The 23249-nt window shown below is 37.7% G+C and overlaps 1 protein-coding gene across 3 annotated transcripts in view; it reads left to right on the top strand.

Annotated features, from left to right (window-relative positions):
- The window catches only part of ATP2C1 (ATPase secretory pathway Ca2+ transporting 1), a 182909-nt gene that overhangs the window by 100092 nt on the left and 59568 nt on the right, over positions 1–23249 (top strand). For all 3 annotated transcript variants that reach the window (XM_043474433.1, XM_043474435.1, XM_043474434.1), the window contains 6 exons: positions 10506–10616; positions 11861–11977; positions 15657–15746; positions 18453–18488; positions 21850–21911; positions 22265–22373. In XM_043474433.1, the coding sequence (XP_043330368.1) occupies positions 10506–10616; positions 11861–11977; positions 15657–15746; positions 18453–18488; positions 21850–21911; positions 22265–22373 (525 nt within the window). The remainder of the gene's footprint in view (positions 1–10505; positions 10617–11860; positions 11978–15656; positions 15747–18452; positions 18489–21849; positions 21912–22264; positions 22374–23249) is intronic.

Here is a 23249-nt window from a genome sequence, read left to right as displayed (position 1 = left end):
TCCTCTTCTGTTAGGTCCATACGTTTCTTTCCTTTATTGTGCCTATCTTTGCATGAAATGTTTCCTTGGTATCTCTAGTTTTCTTGAAGAAATCTCTAGTCTTTCCCGTTCTATTGTTTCCTCTATTTGTTTGCACTGATCCCTGAAGAAGGCTTTCTTACCTCTCCTTGCAAGTCTTTTGAACTCTTGAACTCTGACTTCAAATGGGTATGTCTTTCCTTTTCTCCTTTGTCTTTAGCTTCTCTTCTTTTCTCAGCTATTTGTAAGGCCTCCTCAGACAGCTATTTTGCCTTTTTGTATTTCTTTTTCATGGGGCTGGTCTTGATCACTGCCTCCTGTACAATACCACGAACCTCCATCCATAGGTCTTCAGGAACTCTGTCTGTCAAATCTGATCCCTTGAATCTATTTGTTGCTTCCACTGTATAATCATAGGGGATTTGATTTAGGTCATACCTGAATGGTCTAGTGGTTTTCCCCACTTTCTTCAATTTAAGTCTGAATTTGGCAATAAGGAGTTCATGATCTGAGCCACAGTCAGCTCCCAGTCTTGTTTTTGGTGACTGTATAGAGATTCTCCATCTTCGGCTGCAGGAAGTATCAATCTGATTTCAGTGCTGACCATCTGGTGATGTCCATGTGTAGAGTTGTCACTATGGTAGGCTTAATGGTGAACTCCCGAGACGTTTTACGCCAAGGGGGACCTTCCGGTGCCCCCTGTCTCTGGGGTGAGCCCCTCCTGACCCACGCTTCCACAGGAGGCCGTCCAGCACTAGCAGGTAGTTTGGTTCGGTCTCCTGTGGGGTCACTGCTCCTCTCCTCTGGGTCTTGGTGCATGCACAATTTTGTTTTTCCTTCCAAGACTGGAGTCTCTTTTCCCCCAGTTCCCAGGTAGTCCTGTAATCAAATCCTGCTGACTCAAGACCAGATTCCCTGGGAATTGCCAGTCCCTTTGTCAGATCTGCAGACTTGGAATCCTGACATGGGGTTCAGAACCTTCACAACAGTATGAGAACTTCTTTGGTATTATTGTTCTCTAGTCTTTGGGTCACCCATCCAGCAGGTATGATATTTGATTTTATTGTGATTGTACTCCTCCCACCGTCTCACTGCGGCTTCTTCTTTGTCCTTGATGTGGAGTATCTTTTTTTGGTGGGTTCCAGTATCCTCCTGTTGATACTTGTCCAGTGGTTAGTTGGACTTCTGGTGCTCTTGCAGGAGGGGATGAGCTCATGTCCTTCTACTCTGCCATCTTGAATCGGAAGTCCAACTTGTTAGTTTGTTAATTGCTTTCATGTTTGGTTTCCACAGAGATGGACAAAGTCTTCCTGACTGTTTCCTTACGCAGTTCTCTACTGTAATGAAAATGTTTTATTTTTACAACAAATTGTGATGGGTTAGGAAAAGTGAATATTGTGCAATAATGTGGAACAAAAGAGACCATGGGGCAAATGAAATGAACCACGACCAACCACACGAAAGGCCAGTCTTCATCCAAAGAAGGTGATGTTGTATGTGATGGGATTGGAAGGGAGTCCTCTATTATGAACTCCTTCTGGAAAACCAAACGATTCATTCCAACAAGTACTGTTTCCAATTAGACCAACTGAAAACAGCTCTGAATGAAACATGTCTGAACTTAGTGAACAGAAAATGCATAACCTTCTGTCAGGATAGTGCAAAACAGCATGTTTCTTTGATGACCAGGGAAAAGTGTTAAATCTTGGCTGGGAGGTTCTGATTCATCCATGGTATTCACCAGATGTTGCACCTTCAGATTTCTGTTTATTTCAGTCTTTACAAAATTCTCTTAATGGAAGAAATTTCAGTCCATTTTCTCAAAAGATAAAAAGTTTTGGGAAGATGGAATTATGCAGTTGCCTGGAAAATGGCAGAAGGTTGTAGAACAAAATGGTAAATACATGTACAATAAAGTTCTTGGTGAAAATGTGTCTTTTATTTTTATTTTAAAACTGAAGGAACTTTTTGTCCAACCCAATGTGTTGTCTTGATTTCTTCAATCTAGATACTTCTCAGAGGAGTATTTTAATATATTCTGCCTACCATAGCTGCCACTGTGCCTGCATCTTACCTGTGTTACTCTGTCTTCCTACTTGTAACTGAATGAACCGTGTCTACCCCCTTATCCAAGGCTAGCCCTACTCCATATTGGCCAGATATGTTGTTTAGTTCAGAACATCAGTTTATCAGCTGTCCTCTCTCTCTTCTTTGTTATCAGTTATCATTGTAATCAACATACAAACTTGATGTTACTTCTTCCGACTTAAAAAAAAAACAACTCTTGATCCTCCATTTCATTCCATCTATAATCCCATTTCCCTGCTCCTCTTTTGCATCGAAGTGGGAAAGAATTGTTTACACTTGCTGTCTTTAACTTCTCTCTGCTATTTCCTCTGAGCCCACTCCTGTCTGATTTTTGGGCTCTATTATTCTCTGCATTGAAACTCATCTCTCTGTCTTCTTGTCACCAAGTCCTGTCGTTCATTCTCAGTTCTTATCTTTTCAGTAACATTTGGCCAAGTCCTTTACACTCTCCTTTGAATACTTCTCTTTTGGTTCTCCTCTTACTTCATTTCTGTCTTTTGGGAGGATTCCCTTGGATCAGCCTGCAGACTGCTTTCTTTGTGATCACGTGCATGTTTATTCTCAGATTTAATACCGTTTGTATTCTTGTGACAGTACATGCTTGTTTCAGCCTGGACCTCTCCTGGATGCATGTATAGTTACCTTCTTCCTGAACATTTCTACCTAGATGTCCAGTAGGTAGTTCCCTTGCTTCTTTCAGGTCTCTGCTCAAACATCACCTTACTGGAAGGCTCTTGCCCTACCGTGTCCCACCTCCCCTCATGTAAAGTGAAAAAACTCCCCTGCTTATCCTTCTTTTCTTGTTCGCTAGAACATTTATTGTGTAACATATCATTCATGGTCTTTTGCTCCCTATCCGTATGTAGCTCCACGAGGCCAGAGTTCTTACCTCTTCAGTCACTTTTGTGTTGCTAGTACCGAGGATAATAAGCATTGATTATGTGTCAAGGATCTGAATTGAGTGAGTGGATGAATGCGGGCCTTCTTTAGTGCTTCACTCTCGCAGTGCTCCCCCTTCCTCACGTGCTTAGTTCTCTCTGTTCTTACCATCCCCTGCCTCAGGCAGCTTCTTGCCTCTCAGGTCCATGAGCATCACTTCCTCATCAGACCTCACCTGCCTTGGTTGTAGTTCCTTATGTCTCTGATTGTAAGTGCCCTTAGCTATGTGTGTGTGTTAATCACTCAGCCGTGTCTCACTCTTTGTGACCCCATGGACTACAGAGCCCGCCAGGCTACTCCGTCTGTGGATTCTCCAGGCAAGAATATTGGCGTGAGTAGCCATTCCCTTCTCTGGGGATCTTCCTGACCCAGGGATTGAACTCCCTGCATTGCAGGGAGACTCATTACCATGCGAGCCACCAGGGAAGCCTTCTTTCTTGTTGTTTTTTGGTCAGTCAGTTGTGTCCGACTGTTTGTGACCCCATGCACTGCAATATGCAGGCTTCCCTGTCCTTCACTATCTACTGGAGTTTGTTCAAAATTATGTCCTCTGAGTTGGTGGTGCCAGCCAACCATCTTATCCTCTGTTTCCTCTTTCTGCTGCCTTCAGTCTTGCCCTGCCTTAGGGTCTTTTCCAATGAGTAAGCTCTTCCCATCAGGTGGCCAAAGTATTGGAGCTTCAGCTTCAGCATCAGTCCTTCCAGTGAATATGCAGAGTTGATTTCCCTTAGGATTGACTGGTTTGATCTCCTTGCTGTCCAAGGGACTCTGAAGAGTCTTGTTCAGCATCACAGTTTGAAAGCATCAATTCTTTGGCCCTCAGCCGTCCTTATAGGTCCAACTCTCAAATCCATACATGACTACTGGAAAAACCATAGCTTTAACTATATGGACATGTGTAGGCAAACTGATGTCTCTGCTTTTTAATACACCGTTTAGGTTTGTCATAGCTTTTCTTCCAAGGAGCAAGCATCTTTTAATTTTATGGCTACAGTCACCGTCTACATTGATTTTGGAGCTAAAGAAAATAAACTGTCACTGTTTCCATTTTTTCCTCATCTATTTGCCATGAAGTGATAGGACCGGTTGCCATTATCTTAGTTTTTTGAATGTTGAGTTTTAAGCCTGCTTTTTTTCACTCTCTTCTTTCATCTTCATCAAGAGGTTCTTTAGTTCCTCTTCACTTCCTGCCTTAAGAGTGGTGTCATCTGCATATCTGAGGTTATTGATACTTGTCCCGGCATTTTTGATTTCAGCTTGTGATTTATACAGCCTGGCATTTCTCATGTACTCTGCATAAAAGTTAAATAAATGGGGTAACAGGATGCAGCTTTGACGTACTCCTTGCCCAATTTTGAACCAATCTTGTTCCATGTCTGATTCTAACTGTTGCTTCTTAACCTTGCATACAGGTTTCTCGGGGGGCAAGTAAGGTTGTCTGTATTTCTGTCTCTTGAAGAATTTTCCACAGTTTGTTGTGATCCACAATGTCAAAGGCTTTAGTGTAGTCAGTGAAGCAGAAGTAGGTGTTTTTCAGGAATTCTTCTGCTTTTTCTGTGCTTCAGTGCATGTTGGCAATTTGATCTCTTGTTCCTCTGCCTTTTCTAAATCCAGCTTGAACATTTGGAAGTTCACGGTTCATGTACTGTTGAAGCCTAGTTTGAAGGATTTTGATCCTTGCTAGCATGTGAAATGAGTACAATTGTACAGTAAGTAGTCTGAAGATTCTTTGGCATTACCCTTCTTTGGGATTGGAATGAAAAATGACCTTTTCCAGGGCTGTGGTCACTGCTGAGTTTTCCAAATTTCCTGGCATGTTGAGTGCAGCACTTTCATAGCATCATCTTTTAGGATTTGAAACAGCTCAGCTGGAATTTCATCACGTCCACTAGCTTTGTTTGTAGTTGTGCTTCCTAAGGCCCACTTCACTTCACACTGCAGGATATCTGGCTCTAGGTGAGTGATCACAGCGTTGTGGTTTTCCAGGTCATTCAGACCTTTTTTGTGCAGTTCTTCTTTGTATTCATACCTCTTCTTAATCTCTTCTGCTTTTGTTAGGTACTTGTGTTTCTGTCCTTTCTTGTGTCCAGCTGTGCATGAAATGTTCCCTTGGTATCTCCAATTTTCTTGACGAGATCTTTAGTCTTTCCCATTCTGTTGTTTTCCTCTATTCCTTTGCATTGTTCACTTAAGAAGGCTTTCTTACCTCTCTTTTCTATTCTTTGGAACTCTGCATTCAGATGGGTGTATCTTTCCCTTTCTCCTTTGTTTTCTTCTTTGCCTTTTGCTTCTCTTTTCTCAACTATTTGTAAGGCCTCATCAGACAACTTTTGCATTCTTGCATTTCTTTTTCTTGGGAATGGTTTTGGTTACCACTTCCTGTACAGTGTTATGAACCTCAGTCCATAGTTCTTCAGGCATTCTATCAGATATAATCCCTTGAATTTATTTGTCACTTCCACTGTATAATCATAGGGGATTTGATCTAGGTCATACCTAAATGGCCTAGTGGTTTTCCCTACTTTCTTCAATTCCAAGTCTGAATTTTGCAATAAGTCATGAGACTCAGTCATAAGACTGAGCCACAGTCAGCTCCCGGTCTTGTTTTTGCTGACTGTGTAGAGCTTCTCCATCTTTGTCTCCAAAGAATATAATCAATCTTTTTTCGGTGTTAACCATCTGGTGATGTCCATGAGTTGCCTCATGTCGTTGGAAGAGGGCATTTGCTATGGCCAGTGTGCTTTCTTGGCAAAACTCTGTTAACCTTTGCCTGTTCATTTTGCACTCTATGGCCAAACTTGCCTGTTACTCTTGCCAGGTATCTCTTGACTTCCTACTTTTGCATTCCAGTCCCCTATGATGAAAAGGACATTTTTTTTTTTTTTTGATGTTAGTTCTGGAAGGTCTTGTAGGTCTTCATAGAACAATTCAGTTTCAGCTTCTTTGGTGTTAGTGGCTGGAGCATAAACTTGGATTATTGTGATAGTGAATGTTCTGCCTTGGAAATGAACCAAGATCATTCTGTGATTTTTGAGATTGCACCCAAGTACTGCATTTTGGACTCTTATTGACTGTGAGGGCTATTCCATTTGTTCTAAGGGATTCTTGCCCACAGTAGTAGATACAATGATTATCTGAATTAAATTCACCCTTTCCCATCCAGTTTAGTTCAGCAATTCTAAAATGTTGATGTTCACTCTTGCTATCTCCTGTTTGACCGCTTCTGATTTACCTTGACTCGTGGACCTAACATTCTATGTTCCTATGCAGTATTGTTTTTTTTTTTTTTTTTACAGCATCAGACTTTACTTTCACCATCAGACACATCCACAGCTGGGTGTTGTTTCGGCTTTGGCTCAGCCTTAGTGACTATTTCAGTTTTTCTTCCTTTGTGCTATTCTTGTTAATGTCTGTCTCCCTCCAACTGTCCTCCCCCTCATTTTGCTCTTTGTTAAGTTCTAAGGGCTGAGTACAGAGTCAGATTCTTAATAAATACAGGTGTTTGTTGAAAGAGCAATGAACAAAGGAAAATATTCTTTTTTTTTTAATTGAAGGATAATTGCTTTACAGAATTTTGTTGTTTTCTGTCAAGCCTCAACATGAATCAGCCATAGGTGTACATATATCCCCTCCCTTTTGAACCTCCCTCCCATCTCCCTCCCCGTCCCACCCCTCTCAGTTGACACAGAGCCCCTGTTTGAGTTTGCTAAGCCATACAGCAAATTCCCATCTGCTGTCTGTTTTACATGTGCAGTGTAAGTTTCCATGTTACTCTTTCCATACATCTCACCCTCTCCTCCCATCTCCCCATGTCCACAAGTCTGTTCTCCATGTCTGTGTCTCCACTGCTGCCCCGCAAATAAATTCCTCAGTACCATTTTTCTAGATTCCATATATATGCGTTAGGATACGGTATTTATCTTTATTTTTCTGACTCACTTCACTCTGTATAATAGGTTCTAGGTTCATTCACCCCATCAGAACTGACTCAGATGCATTCCTTTTCATGGCTGAATAATATTCCATTGTGCATATGTACCACAACTTCTCTATCCATTCATCTGTCGATGGACATCTAGGTTGCTTCCATGTTCTAGCTATTGTAAATAATGCTGCACTGAACAGTGGGATACGTGTGTCTTTTTCAATTTTGATTTCCTCAGGGTATATGCCTAGGAGTGGGATTGCTGGGTCATATGTTGTTGTTGTTTTTTTTTTCCATTTATTTTTATTAGTTGGAGGCTAATTACTTTGCAATATTGTAGTGGTTTTTGCCATACATTGACATGAATCAGCCATGGATTTACATGTGTTCCCCATCCTGAACCCCCCTCCCCCCTCCCCTCCCCATCCCATCCCTCTGGGTCTTCCCAGTGCACCAGCCCCGAGCACTTGTCTCATGCATCCAACCTGGGCTGGCGATCTGTTTCACACTTGATAATATACATGTTTCAATGCTGTTCTCTCAGATCATTCCACCCTCGCCTTCTCCCACAGAGTCCAAAAGTCTGTTCTATACATCTGTGTCTCTTTTTCTGTCTTGCATATAGGGTTACCATTACCATCTTTTAAAATTCCATATATATGTGTTAGTATACTGTATTGGTGTTTCTCTTTCTGGCTTACTTCACTCTGTATAACGGGCTCCAGTTTTATCCATCTCATTAGAACTGATTCAAATGTATTCTTTTTAATGGCTGAGTAATATTCCATTGTGTATATGTACCACAGCTTTCTTACCCATTCATCTGCCGATGGGCATCTAGGTTGCTTCCATGTCCTGGCTATTATAAACAGTGCTGCAATGAACATTGGGGTACATGTGTCCCTTTCAGATCTGGTTTCCTCAGTGTGTATGCCCAGGAGTGGGATTGCTATATGTTGGTTTTATTCCTAGGTTTTTAAGGAGTCTGCATACCATCTTCCATAGTGGCTGTATCAATTTACATTCCCACCAACAGTGCAAGAGCATTCCCTTTTCTCCACACTCTCTCCAGCATTTATTGTTTGTAGACTTTTTGATGATGGCCGTTCTGACTGGTGTGAGATGATATCTCATTGTAGTTTTGATTTGTGTTTCTCTAATAATGAGCGATGTTGAGTATGTTTTCATGTGTTTGTTAGTCATCTGTATGTCGTCTTTGGAGAAATGTCTGTTTAGTTCTTTTTCCCACTTTTTCATTGGGCTGTTTGTTTTCCTGGTATTGAGTTGTATGAGCTGCTTTTATATTTTGGAAATTAATCCTTTGTCAGTTGTTTCATTTGCTATTCTCTTCCATGCTGAGGGTTGTCTTTTCACCTTGCTTATAGTTTCCTTTGCTGTGCAAAAGCTTTTAAGTTTAATCAGGTTCGACTTGTTTACTTTTTTTTATTTCCATTGCTCTAGGACGTGGGTCATAGAGGATCTTGGTTTGATAAAATATTACTGTGATCTATATAACTAAAACCCATCGAAGTTGGTCAGTGTCAGTAACATTTGCTTAAAAATATAATAGGATTAAAACTTAATGATCTCATACTTTTGACATGGAGCCTAGGGAGAATAAATACAGTTAGCATCACTGCCTTTCACCAAGAATTTTCTGTGCTGTGTCCCCCCTATGTTGCGGAAACCAGTTCTTACGGTGAATGGCCATCCAGCCCTGCCACCACCCCTAGCGTCGAGCACTCTTCAAGTTCTTCTAAGTCCTGATGTTGGTCTTCTGTAAAGACACCCTTTGGTTTTGGGTTGCCCTCTTCCTTTCTTATATTTAGAGAGTTATCATATCGTTTGTTAAATGAAATAGTCTCACTTCCTTCTTTTGACCTCTTTTGGGCCCATATAATGCTCTTGAGGAATTTTATATAGTGTATTCCAACATAGACCCTATTTATGTATCAGCTACCAAAGGATAACTTTTTAAAAAGTGTTTTTATGAGTAGTGATATATTTAATAGAAGAACTGTTGCAAATCTAGCTTTATTAACCTTAATGATTTGCTTCTTTACTGAGCTCATTATGTTATTGAGAATGTATATATAAATATTAGTTTTGGGGAGAACAGCTATTTCAGTGCTTATTACTAGTTGGGTGAATGCTCCATAAATGGATGTAATCTTCAAACAACTTTAGGCACTATTTATCCCCACATATGAAGAAGCTGATATATATGAACCTTAGAAATAAAAGATTTTCTTAATATCATTGTCACTGCAGGCAATGGAAACATATTTGATCCTTCTTAATTATTTCACAAGATAAAATAACCATGTTGAGAAAGGTAATCTGTTTTCAATTTCTTAAGAATTTTTGGTCACTAATATCATTAAAGGAAAAATTTTTATGCTTTTTTCTTTAAAATACTTAAATATTTATCACCTTTGTAATAGGTGGGATTAGAAAACATGCATATGATTGTTCCAGAACTTGGTTATTTACATTGCTATTGCTATTTACTATTTTTTGGAGTAAGTACAACTTTTTTTTTTTTTTTTAGTGAATAGAGGCCTTTATAGTGATCCTTTATGATAATAGAAACTTAAATTATTATTCTTTGACCTTATATGTTGTCTTAAAATTGTTTTTAGGGGAATATGTTATGCTAAGTTTGTTAATTATCAAGATTGAGAATATTTCACCTTATAGCGTAAAGATTTGTGTCTCGGCATTGAGATGATCACTTCTTTTTCATTGTTGTTTAAATCAGTGATGTGGGGCAGGCAGCTGAATTGTTTTCTTTTCTAAAGTCTTAGTGGGTAACTTTTGTCTCTCTTTCACATACCTTGTCAAAACTGTCTACAAAGAAGTCTGGATTGGGGATTTATTTCTAGAACTGTGTTAAAACACTTTCTGTAGATATTTGTTTATGAAGCTACATCAAGTAGGTGTCATGGTTACCATCATTTCTAAGATTCATTCTGCTTGTCCCTTCACTCTACCTGTGTGTCCTCTGCTTGTCTGGTCTCTCTGCTTTCCATTTCCTATAGTTTGGGAATGGATCTATAAGTATCACGTTCTGTGATGGTGCTTTGGCAGAGTAGCCTGGTGTCCGGATAGTTAAGAAATGAGCTGATCAACAGTAGTAGTTAAAATGAAACAAGCTTAGCTGTTCCTTGTACCTCATGTTAAACATAATAAGTTTAGAGGATTATGACTCTGTAACGATTGGAATTTGCTAGACAGGACATCTGTTTTACTTTTTACTGATTAATTTGGTGTAGAAATAGCATCTTTTTTTGCAGTATGAATATTATTTTGTGTTCTAGCTTTCACTGGTAGCTTATTTTCTGAAATGTGCTTTTTAGAGTAGCATGTTAGTATAAAATGATCTTAATAGGACTGGATACTCTTATTAGTTTGAAAATATTTGTTTTCTAACTGTGATAAAAGTTTCTGTGAGCATTTGAATTTTCATTTATTCTGGACAGCATTGGAATTGTTTAGTATATGCAAATATTTTTCCTTTGGTTTTGTTTCCTAGGTTGCACGTTTTCAAAAAATTCCTAATGCTGAAAATGAGACAATGATTCCGGTATTGACATCAAAAAAAGCAAGTGAATTACCAGTCAGTGAAGTTGCAAGCATTCTCCAAGTAAGTTCTTGGTGGGGAGGAAGGGCGTGTATGGTAGAATGAGCCACTTAGCCAAGTGCTGTCCAGTAGAATTTTCTGTTCTGCAGGTGAGTGTGGCTAGTGGTCCCCTGATAGGACGGTGCGGCTCTGGATCCATAGTGTTGTTGGAAACTGTTAGTGCTGTGTGAGGATTAGTTGGATTAGGAAAATAACCAATTTAATTATTAACATAAGTGGAGTTAGGAGTTTTATCCTTTTTTATGTTTTCTACTGTAAAAGCTAAATGTAAGTTCAGAACTGCAAGTAAATTTTGCTTATGTAATTCAGTCTCTTCCTAGTTTTCAAAAGCACAATCTAATGAAACATGAGGAAAAGAATATTTTAACTTTTCTCTTCAGAATTCACATATTTTAATGATGGCATTAAAAGAATTGCATACCCCCCCCTTTTTTTGAGGTTTTTTTGGGTTGGGTTGTATTTATATTCTGTTTTAAAGCCACTTACTCTAAATATATTTAGGTATCACAAGACTCTGTTATTGACCTCTATTATAAAGCTTTTGTTCCGAGAAACTACTTCAGAGATGCAAGTAATTCCATTCTTTAATGATAGTTTAAAATAACAAGTCATGAGAGGTAGTGACTGAAGAAAGTAGGTGGTGTTTGTAGGACTTAACTTCATTATTTTCAGTAATTTAGGAACCACAGGTTTTCTCCTTGGAATAAATGTACAGTCTAAGAACAAAAGGTAATACCAGCCTCAGTTTTGATAGGCTCAGAGAACAAGAAAGATGCATCATCTCTTTGAGAAACTAACAGTGGGAACCAAGAAAGCTAGTTAAAATGTGCTTAGAATTTGCTTTCTGTCCATTGTCACTGGTTTGTGTTATTCCTCTTTCAGAATAAAGATGATAATTTTTTGTTTATTAATCTAGTTGCTTACATTAACATTTTTATTGAGGTATAATTTATATAGAATACAACATACTTATTAAATATACAATTTGTGTTTTGGCAAATGTAGCCATCATCACAATTAAGATGTAGAAAATTTTCATCACTCTAAAAAGATTCCACGTGTTTTTTTGTAGCTGATCCTTCCATTGCTCCTGGCCCCAGGCAATCACTGATATGCATTGTCCCCATAGATTAATTTTGACTGTCACAGAAGTTCCTATAAATATGACCATACGTATGTACTGTTTGTGTTTTCTCCTTTGTTTTCTGCTAATGTTTTCAGTAACTTTTATATATAAAATCTCATAGGCTGATCTTCAGAATGGTCTAAACAAATGTGAAGTAAGTCATAGGAGAGCCTTCCATGGCTGGAATGAGTTTGATATCAGTGAAGATGAGCCACTATGGAAGAAGTATATTTCTCAGGTATATTTTTATTTTCTCATGCTGTGTAGTTTACATGTATTTTTGTTAATGCAGTTGTTTACTTTTGTGAAGTTATTTATGGAGAAAGGAAATAATATTGAAATAATTTTTTTTTACCTAATTTGTTTCATTTGTTAGAGTTTACTATTAGGTTGGAATTTCTATAATTTTTAGTGTGTAAATCTTTAAGGGCTTATATCACATGGAGGTGATAATATTAATAGTAGTTTCCTTTGCAAGTGTCTTACATGTATATTTTATTATAGAAATGCTAGTATTTTTTAAAGTAATATGACTAGTTTAGAAAATTAGCAGAAGGTCATTTGAATCCAGACTGCCTGGTTACAAATTCCACCTTTCTTTAATAGCTTGTGTGTCCCTTGTTATCCTCTGAGTCTTAACTAGAAAATGGAGATAATAATCTTGGAGATAGTAGCTATCAATAGAAAATAGCTATTTTTAATTATTAGGTTGGTGAAAAAGTAATTGCGGTTTCAGAGTATGAATATTAAATCATTATAACTAGGCTCAAACACATCTTTATTAATCAAAATAGGAACTACTGCAATCAACACATTTTTTAAATGAGAAATAAGTTTGTTTATTCTTGTAACATAAAAATCTATGCTTTGGGATTTGACAGACTCTTGGAAAGCATTTTCTCCTTCTTGCTGGTTGTGGAAGCATTTGTCCTTCAAAAACTTGTTGAGATGCTTGAAGAAGTGGTGGTCAGTTGATGAGTGGTCAGGTGAATATGGTGGATGAGGCAAAATTGAGGCCTCGGCAAAATTGAGGCCGAATTTGTTCAACTTTTGAAGTGTTGATTGTTCACTGTGAGGTTGGGTTTTGTTGCACAGAAAAATTGGGCCCTTTCTTTTGACAGATGCTGGCTTTAGGCATTGCAGTTTTTGGTGTGTCTCATGGATTTGCTGAGCATACTTCTCAGATGTAATGGTTTCGCCAGGATTCAGAAAGCTGTATGAATCATACCTTTAGCAGACCAACAAACAGTGACCGTGACCTTTTTTTGGTCTGAGTTTGGCTTTGGGAAGTGCTTTGGAGTTTCTTGTGGCTTCCCTGGTGGTTTCTTCTTGGTCCATCCACTGAGCTGATTGTTGCCAGTTGTCATATAAAATCCGCTTTTTGTTACACATCACAATTGGATCAAGAAATGGTTTGTTTTCATTGCATAAAGAAGAGAAGACAACACTTCAAAATGATTATTTTTTGATTTGCCGTCAGCTCATGAGGCACCCACTTACGGAGTTTTTTCACCTTTCCAAGTTGCTTCAAATTCTGAATGACCATAGAATGGTCAGTGTTGAGTTCTTTGGCAATTTCTTGTGTAGGATCCACTTTCAATGATTCAGTTGGTCGTTGTCAGTTCTGATGACCAGTCACTGGGCTCCTCACCTTCAAGGCTCTTGTCTCCTTTGCAAAACTTCTTGATCCACCACTGCACTGTACATTCATTAGCAGTTCTTGGGTCAAATGCATCATTGATGTTGTGAGCTGTCTCTGCTGCTTTACATTTTGAACTCAAGAAAACTGATCAAATTTGCTTTTTGTCTAACATCATTTCCCTAGTCTAAAATAAACAGCAAGTAATAAGTCATTAGCAAAAAACAAAGTGAGAAATGTGCATTAAAATGATGTCTAACATAACCACATTTATTTAAGAATGTATTCCAATATCAAATGGCAAAGTTAAACAGTGCAAAACTGCAGTTACTTTTGCACCAACCTATTATATTTTATTAATATCTTAATCTTTTCAGAAAGATTTGCTGTAGGGTTTTTCTTATCTTGATAGCAAGCATGTTAGTGAAAAGCTACTAAGCTCCTGTGGCCAATTTTTAGCTAGTAGAGTTAGTTTGTCAAACAGATTCTTTTTAGTAAAGAAACTTTGTAATGCCTTCTAATCTTTAGATTCTTTTTTTAAAAAGATCTATGTTTAACTTTTCTAAGGGGCCTTGCCTGTTAATGAACCAAAATTTACCATGTTGTTAAATAAATTTGTCTAAAGTAGAAAAACTGAATTTTTAGGGATGAACTTTGTAGTCCATCTTGTTTTTAATGGAATATGTTTTATATGTATTTTTGTATTCTCAACCTTTACCCTATTTCCACATCATCTAGAACTTCAGGAAGTTTATTCTGGATTTATAAATTACAGTGATTTGATTTATCACTGGATAATACTATTTAATGTTTTACTTTCTTGATCCTGTTTCAAAGCCGGAGTACTTGCATCATGTGAGAATGAAATGAAATAGTGCCTGTAATATAGTTAAGTAATAATTAGCATTAATTAGTAATGCTATTAATTATTGTTAAGCAGTAATTAGCATTAAATATCAGTTGTTAATCATAAAGCACTCTTCACTCCTCTACAGAGAACAGCATCTTTGTTGTTCTACAGACATTTGTCTAGAGCCTGCCACCTATGAGATAGTGTCCTTAGTACCACGGCGCAGCTTTTGTAGGGGCAAATAAAATGATCATGGACCTTGCTCTCAAAGTGTGATAATAGCAGCTAACGTTGGAGGGTTTTATAGTATACACAGTGCTTTAATATGCATTCTTGGTTAATCCTTACACAGTTTTTAGTACAAGGTAGTATTTTAGTAGATGAAGCACCTCTGGAGCTTAAAAAATTAAGGAATTGGATTCAAACACAGGTATTCTGACTCAGTTTGTGTGTGGTTTGTCGACCCTAAACCACATTGCAGTTGTAGTTTTATTTTGTTAGAGCAGTGATTTTCAATCGTCTGTGCTTTAGAGTCACTTGGGGGAATGCTTTAAAAATGCTAAAGCCTGGGTCCTGTGCCCAGAGATTCTGATTTGATTGCTCTGGTGTGAATGTGGACATTTGTTGGAAGTCCTTCAAAAGATTCTGATGTGAAGCAGAGTTGTAGACACTGTGCCAGGGAATGGAACCATAAAGGAAGTGGGAGGTGGTGGCATCTAATTTCAGAGTTAATGATATCCAGAGGCTGAGGCTATCCGCTGTGACGGATTCTTTGCAAAGTGACCTTGCAGCTTTGACAGATACTGGCAGCGTTTCATCAGAGGAAGGCACTCCAGCAGCGGAGCTCTGACGTTTAACTGGGGTGTCCAACTGGAAGGACTTGGGGTGGTTCTGATGCTTGTTTGTTTTAAGAGCTTCCTGATTGAGTTGGTGCTGTGGTTTTTATTTCTTTAGATACTGTTGTCTCTGCTAGCTAGATGTCAGGGAAACCAGTGTTGGGAAAATCTTCAGCTTCTTCTGTGTCGCGGATCTTACTGTATGTTCTTAGCTGCACTGGTGGGTGGGATCTGGTTGTTCCTATGGTGGGTGGGTCAACCACAGAATTGTAATCTATGCTCATTTACTTAAAATACAGGAATGATGAGAGTGTTTGATATTCATAAGTTAGGTATTCTAACCAGTGCTTAATATAAATCTTTAGCTTAAAAGTCATTTTCCATTTATTCTAGCCCCAGTAGAAATTCAGAACAGCTTATTGATTAAATTAATAAGTACTAAAAATACATGTGTACTCTAAGAATTGGTCAATTCTTAGTTTTACATAATAATGCCCTGATAGTTGTTTTCTTTTTTTAAGGCTTTTGTTGTGATGGTCTACAACTATCATTCATGCAAAACTGTTGAATTGCTGTTTGTTTTCACTTTCAGTTTAAAAATCCCCTTATTATGCTGCTTCTGGCTTCTGCAGTCATCAGTGTTTTAATGCATCAGTTTGATGATGCTGTCAGTATCACTGTGGTAAGAAAAATATATGTATTTTTAAATTGTTAGTTAATTGTATAAATTAGGATTGGCTTTTATTTTAGAAATGAAATCCCTTGGGTTGGGAAATCTCCTGGAAAAGGAAATGGCAACCCACTCCAGTACTCTTGCCTGGAAAATCCCATGGACGGAGAAGCCTGGTAGGCTACAGTCCATGGGGTTGCAAAGAGTCGGACACGACTGAGCGACTTCACTTTACTCATTGTTTTCTTCAGGTTTTTTTTTTTTTTTTTTTTTTTTTTTAGATTCTGGTTTTAGTTGCAGTGATCTTAAGTAATGTTCAAGGGTCTGTGATTGGCAACATTGGGAATTTTTTAACAACCTGATAATTTCACAGATGTGAAACATTTTATAATAATTTTCCAATTAAATATTTAATTTCTTTTACTTTCCAATTGAGAATATATTTGACTAGTTGTGAACTGAAGCCTGACAGTTTTGAAATTAAAAATATTTAACAATGCACTGTATATTTACTATGTAAAATTTTATTCTCTCCAGCTATGTTATTCTAGGTTTCATCTTTTTTTTTTTTTGGCTTCTCTGTTTCGTTGTAGCATAAAAATCTATAGTAAGTCTAAGCATTGATTAAAGCAAGTATGTTATGCTTAACTGCACAGGAGAAGTGAACACAGAGCTTTGAAGTCTCCAGCTATTGCTTGTGGACTCCTGGGAGTCTATGTGATTCTTTTAGGGAGCATGTGAGGCCAAAACTACTTTCATAAAGCTAAAACGTTATCTGTCTTTTTGCTATAGACATTTGCGTTAATGGAGCAAAAGTGATGTGGGTAAAACCATTAGCGCTTTGGTCTGAATCAAGATAGTGGCACCTATCTAGTAAACTGTCTAGTACTTAACTGATTTCTTTTGCTGTTTCTCTTAATAATGTTTTTGATAAAACAGTAAAAATTAATTTTACTAAATCTTGATCCTTAAGTATATACCTTTTTACTGTTCTGTGTGATGAAATAGAAGTATTCATTGAGGTATGGTGATTGTCCCAAGGAAAGGTTGGGTGCTGAAGTGAACTAGCCTTTTATTCCAAAGAATGGCTGATATACAAACTATGGTTATTAAGACTTGAATAATTGGCATACTTTTTTTGAAAGTGAGTGAAATAACCTTGTACTACAAGAGAAACAACTGACAGAATTTGTTTCCAATGGTAAAATTCAAGCTTTCAGTAGTAACTGCTGCTGCTGCTAAGTCACGTCAGTCGTGTCCGACTCTGTGTGACCCCATAGACGGCAGCCCACCAGGCTCCCCCGTCCCTGGGATTCTCCAGGCAAGAACACTGGAGTGGGTTGCCAGTTCCTTCTCCAGTGCATGAAAGTGAAAAGTGAAAGTGAAGTCGGTCAGTCGTGTCTGACTCTTAGTGACCCCATGGACTGTAGCCCACCAGGCTCCTCCATCCATGGGATTCTCCAGGCAAGTATACTGGAGTGGGTTGCCATTTCCTTCTCCAGGGGACCTTCCCGACCCAGGGATCGAACCCAGGTCTCCCACATTGCAGACAGACGTTTTAACCTCTGAGCTACCAGGGAAGCTGGATAGCTCCCTTATTTTAAGACCTTATTCTATTGAGGTCAGTAGTGATTTCAGTGAATGTGATTTTTTTTTACCAATTATAAAATGTGTCAACACTTGGAAGATTTGAATAACCCAGTGAATCAACCTTTTCTAAATGACCTGTGCATGATGATAAAAAATATTCGTTCACAATAGTAAGGAGACTGATTTTAATATAACAGACTATGAAAAGTTCACTGATCTAGTTTTATATTCTGCATTGCAGATTGCTTTTAATGTTACTAGCAGTTGTCTAATTTTGGTGTGGTAGCTAAGAATAAAAACCACAATTATTTGAAAAGGCTTTTAAAATAAACTCCTCCCTTTTCCAACAGTATCTGTATGAGGTTGAATTTTTTTCATATACTTCAGCCAAATTAACATATGTCAATAAATTGAATGCAGAAGCAGATAGGAGAATGAAAAAACCCAAATGAATTTTTTGGCCAACGCAGCATTAAAGCGGACACCAAAGATAGAAAAATTGAAAACACTGCCACTTTTCTCACAATTTTGGGGAGGGATATATTTTTCATAGGGCTTCCCTGGTGGCTCAGTGGTAAGGAATCCACCTGCCAACTGAGGAGACATGAGTTTGATCCCTGAGTTGGGAAGGTCCTCTGGAGAAGGAAATGGTAACCCATTCTAGTATTCTTGCTGGGAACTTCCATGGACAGAGGAGCCTGGTTGGCTACAGTCTATGGGGTTGCGAAAGAGTTTTTCATAAAAAATATTGTATGTGTTAACATGTAATGGGCTTAGGTTTTTTAGATGAAAGTAGAAGCTAAAACCCAGTATTTAAAGACATATTTAATATGGTAAATATCAGTAGCTTATTAGTCACATAAACAAAAGCTGGTCCTCCGTTTGTAAAGGGATCCTGAGATCAAAGAGTTTAAGAAACCATCCTGGGGAGGCAGACTCCTGTCAGCTGTGGGTTTCTCTACTCCTAGGCCTCAAGGCAGAATTGTGATTCCTTCCCTGGCTGTCCTGTGCTTCATGTCTGGTGTCTTGGGGCTGCAGATAGAGTCAGAAGAATAAAATATGATTTAATAATCATTTCAGAAGTTGCAATGTCTGATTTTAAAAAAGTTGTTTCTTTGTTTTGTGTAGGCAATACTTATCGTTGTTACGGTCGCCTTTGTTCAGGTGAGTAAGTCTATTTTGATAACATTATAAAATGATATTTTAGTTAATTGCTTCAAAAAATCAAGTTGGTTTATGTTAAAATGTGTAATTATTGGGGGATGCGTATGTTGGTAGAATAATTTGCTCTTTGTTTTTGAAATAATTTCAGAAACAGTAACTCTTCAAGGAAGTTTGTGGAACCAACATGACTGCTTTGATTTAGGCAGTGGCATGAAGAAAATCTAGTTTTCTATTTGATGGTGTTTCTATTTAAAGTTAACTGAAGCAGATGGAAACAAAAAGTACAGAAATAGAAATAAAATCCAGCAATAGACTTTTAACTTTTTTCCAGTTAAAAAATTGGGTCAGGGTTCAGACTCCTTGTTCGTCCATGGAAGGGATGTTCTGATCTGGATCGAACTCCCCCGTTGAGCACAGGCACTGAGGCAGTAAAGAAAATATATGGAAAGGAACCCTGTTTAAAAAAATTAATGTGAATGATGTACAGATAATGTCTGAATTTCTATTGACTAGTGTAGACATAAATAAAAACATGGGCTTAGTTTTATGTTTCTTTAAATATCTGATAACTTCTGCAGGTTTTAGAACAATGTTGGCAGGTGTCATTTGATGGTTAAAAATTTGAAGCATCGTTAGTAAGACTAGAAGAATTATTCTAGTTTAAGGAAAACTGTAATATGGCATTTGAAGTTCATGTTTATAATCGAAAGAGCATATTTTAAGTGACTGGTTATTTTCACATCTGTGACATATTCCTTGGATATTTCCTGTCATCATCCAGGTGTCCTGTGATAATCTCTAATTTAGTAATTTGTTTTGTAGACACCCAGTGTAGAAAAGCCGGTTGGAATCAGATTATCTGCAACAACTTTGTGAGTTGCATTAGTACACCATCAGGGATCCTGTATCTAGGAAATGCTCTTTTATGTTTTAACATAAAAATTACCTTAAGGCAGGTTGAGGGCTAGTTTAGCAGAGGTCATTCCAGGCTGGATCTCATTCATGGTCATTTGCATGGTATGACCGACCCATTGGACCAGTGACTGGAACGCTTTTGCATCACTAGTAGTGCTACAGATGTGTGGAGTGGCTTGCTTCCTAAGAATTCTTATAGAATTATCATTTTGTATGGAAGACCTTATGGGCTTGCCTGGTGACTCACTGGTAGAGAATATGTCTGCCAATGCAGGAGATGCGGGGTTTGATCTCCCGGTGAGGAAGATCCCCTGGAGAAGGAAATGACAATCCCCTCCAGTAGTCTTGCCTGAGAAATCCCATGGAGGAGCCTGGTGGGCTGCAGTCCATGGGATTGCAGAAGAGTTAAACATGACTTAGTGACTAAACAACAGCAACATCGAAGACCTTAGTAGCTTGGTAAATAACTCCTACCCTCAAAAAAAATTCCACAAAATGACGATTTTAACATTGTATGGACTTTTACAAAAGAATGGTGTTACACACCTTAAATCTTAATGGGTGAAACCAACAGCTAAATATCTTTATGATAGGTCCGTTTGAAGGAAAGCTCAGGAACAAATTGAAACATTTATGAAAAGCCCAGTTTCAGATTGGTAGTTCTGATTTTTTTATACACATGTGAGCCTTTTCCTCAAATGTGCTGACACAACAAAATATTCTACAAATGACAATTAAAAATCCTCTCTACAAGGGTCTTATTTACTCTGTTGAACTTACATTAATGCTTTGTCAAAACTGTCAGAAATCTTTCAGAAAGTCTTCATTTTTTAGTATTATTTATATTTGTGTTTTTACCTATATTTTAGAAGAGTACTTTTTATGTTTATATCTGACCCCACTATCCTTTTTAATCTCCATTTCCCATCCCTGTTATATACCTCCTTGCAGCCATAAAAATAGCTAATTGTTCTGTATAGTTACATATTGATGTTGCCTTTACAATAAATTTAAAATTTAACTTTTAGGTGTTCATTTGAGATGGCTGTCAAGTTTTTGGTGGTATGTTGAAGGATCATTTTGATAGAGAGGTATCTTTGTAGTTGTAGGGAGTAAAAGCTAAGAAGTTTAAAGAGGGAGGTAAAGATTGGGCAGCTTTTACGTCTTACATGACTAGGATCTAGGACTGGTGAGTATTTTCTAGCCTTTTACGGACTTTTTGGAAAACTTTTAAACTCCTTAATATCCTTGGTATAGTTAGGGGAGGGGTGTCTGTAATTTTTTTTTTAATTGAGGTATAGTTAACATACCATATTGTTAGTTTCAGGTGCCCTACATAGTGATTTGATAATTGTATGCCTTATGAAGTGATCACCATGATAAGTCTAGTAACCATCTGTCCCCATACAAAATTTTTATAATGTTCCTTATGCTGTATATTGCACTGGGTGTCTTGTGATTTTTATATTTACAGATCTACCTTACTGTCACATTTGTTCCTCTTGCCTTAGTAGTAAAGACAGATGTATTTCTAAGTTATTCTTATATAGCTTTGCATTTTCTACTTGAAAATGTTTGTGATGGATGTGCAGTTTTGATTAGTGCTAGCGTTACAGTCATTTCAGAACTCCCCCCACCCCAACTTTACTTCCATTACTCTCCCTACTCCTCCTCCCTTTTTAACCTTAGATCAAAAGGTTGGTGTACTTAGTGCAGAATGAGACAGAAATAGTAGTGATGTTGCATGAAGTGAAACAGTCCATGGAAGTTGGACTAAATAGTGTGGTGAAGGATGTCTCTGACTCTAGCTGTGATTATATGGATGGAGGAAGACTGAACCTCACAGAGTTAGGTCTCCTGAGAATTTCCCCTTTGGGTGATTCAGAGTCATGGGGAACATGTTTCTTGGAGTAGGGCAGCCATGTCTCACTCCTTGTTCAATTCATGTTTCTCCCACACAGACTTATTTCTATTTCACAAACCTTTACAGTTGCCATGGACGTGAATCTTCAGTGCCAGTGTTACTTGCGTTTGGTTGTCTGACTTCCTTGGTCATTAAACACTGGAAGTAAAATTATCTTAATTATGAGGCTCAGTAATCTTAACTTTTAATAACCGAAAATTATATACTCTTTGGTTACACTAATATTAGTTTTCTTCACTTTCTTATCAGTAACTTGACCTTAGGTTTGTACACTGAATATTGAAATATAGAATTGAGAATATTTAATTATAAAAGATTGTTTGGTCACTGTAATTTAACATTATTTAATAAAGGACAAGCTTTTTTGCATGGGAGTATAAGTAAAGAAAAAGATAAAAATTTGGGGAAATGTTAATGGTTTAGGTAAATGTTTAAGTCTAGCATAGCATGTGTTCTTAAGAATGTGCTTATTGCATTTCTTAATAAATATTTTTTCCTAATATTCTTTTTTTTTTAAAATAGGAATATCGTTCAGAAAAATCTCTTGAAGAACTAAATAAACTTATGCCACCAGAATGCCATTGGTATGATCCTTGTTTCTGATAACAGATTTCTACTCTTAAAAGTAGAAATTAAATGTGACTAGTACAGTATACCTTGTGGCCCAAGATTTGTCTGAACATAAGGTAGAAACCATTAATCTGACATGAAAAATTCATGCTCTATTCATTATAGCAAGTTGTACTATTAAAACTTTTGTTACTTCTAATTTTATTGAGATTATTGAGACATGGATTTATTCAGCAGATACCTTTTGTATGTGACTGTGTGATAATGCAATATATTTTTCCCAGGCAAGCCCCCTGGAAGGAATTTCTTAAAGTAAGTGGTCTTGCTTGCTTTCTTTAGGTGTGGCTGTTTCTGTTTTATGTTACAGTGTGCGTGAAGGAAAATTGGAGCATACACTTGCACGAGACTTAGTTCCAGGTGATACAGTTTGCCTTTCAGTTGGTGACAGGGTTCCTGCTGACTTGCGCTTGTTTGAGGTGAGTTTGATGTCTTAGTCTGTTTGAGCAGCTCTAACTACCACAGAGATAAATTTACTTCTTACAGTTCTGGCAGCTGGAAGTCCCAAGATCAAGGGGACTAGCATGGTTGCATCCTGGTGAGGACCCTCTTTCTTGTTCATTGCTGGTGCCTTCTTGCTGTGTCCTCATATGGTGGAAGGGGCTAAAAAATATATCCAGACAAACCTATAATTCAAAAAGATACATGCACCCCTGTGTTCATAGCAGCACTGTTCACAATAGTCAAGACATGGAATCAACCTAAATGTCCATTGATAGGAATGGATAAAGAAGATACTTGTTTACAGTGAAGGTACATATATACAATAAAATACTACTCAGCCATGAAAAAGAATGAAATAATGCCGTTTGCAGCAAAAAGAAAGACAGATAACCTCATGTGATATTGCTTATATGTGGAATCTAAAATATGACACAAACAAACCTATCTTTGAAATAAACAGACTCAAACATAGAAAACAGACTTGTATTTGCCAAGGGGATGGGGATTAGGGAAGGGGTGGAACAGGAGGTTGGGGTTTGCAGATGTAAACTATGATATATAGAATGGGTAAACAACAAGGTCCTACTCTATAGCACAGGGAACTATATTCAGTATCCTGTGATAGATCATAATGGAAAAGAATATGAAGAACAACAGAATGTATAGCTGAATCACTTTCGTATACCAGAAATGAAAATAACATTAAAATCAGCTGTGGTGTTCACTCACTAAGTCGTGTCTGACTTTTTGTGACGCCATGGACTGCAGCATCCCAGGCTTCTCTGTCCTACAGTGTCTCCTAGAGTTTGCTCAGACTCATGTCCATTGAGTTGGTGATGCCATCCAACCAT

Source organism: Cervus canadensis, chromosome 7, assembly GCF_019320065.1.
Source record: "Cervus canadensis isolate Bull #8, Minnesota chromosome 7, ASM1932006v1, whole genome shotgun sequence".
Lineage (NCBI taxonomy): Eukaryota > Metazoa > Chordata > Mammalia > Artiodactyla > Cervidae > Cervus > Cervus canadensis.
The sequence above is the reverse complement of the archived record's forward strand: the minus strand, read 5'-3'. Positions and strand labels throughout refer to the sequence as shown.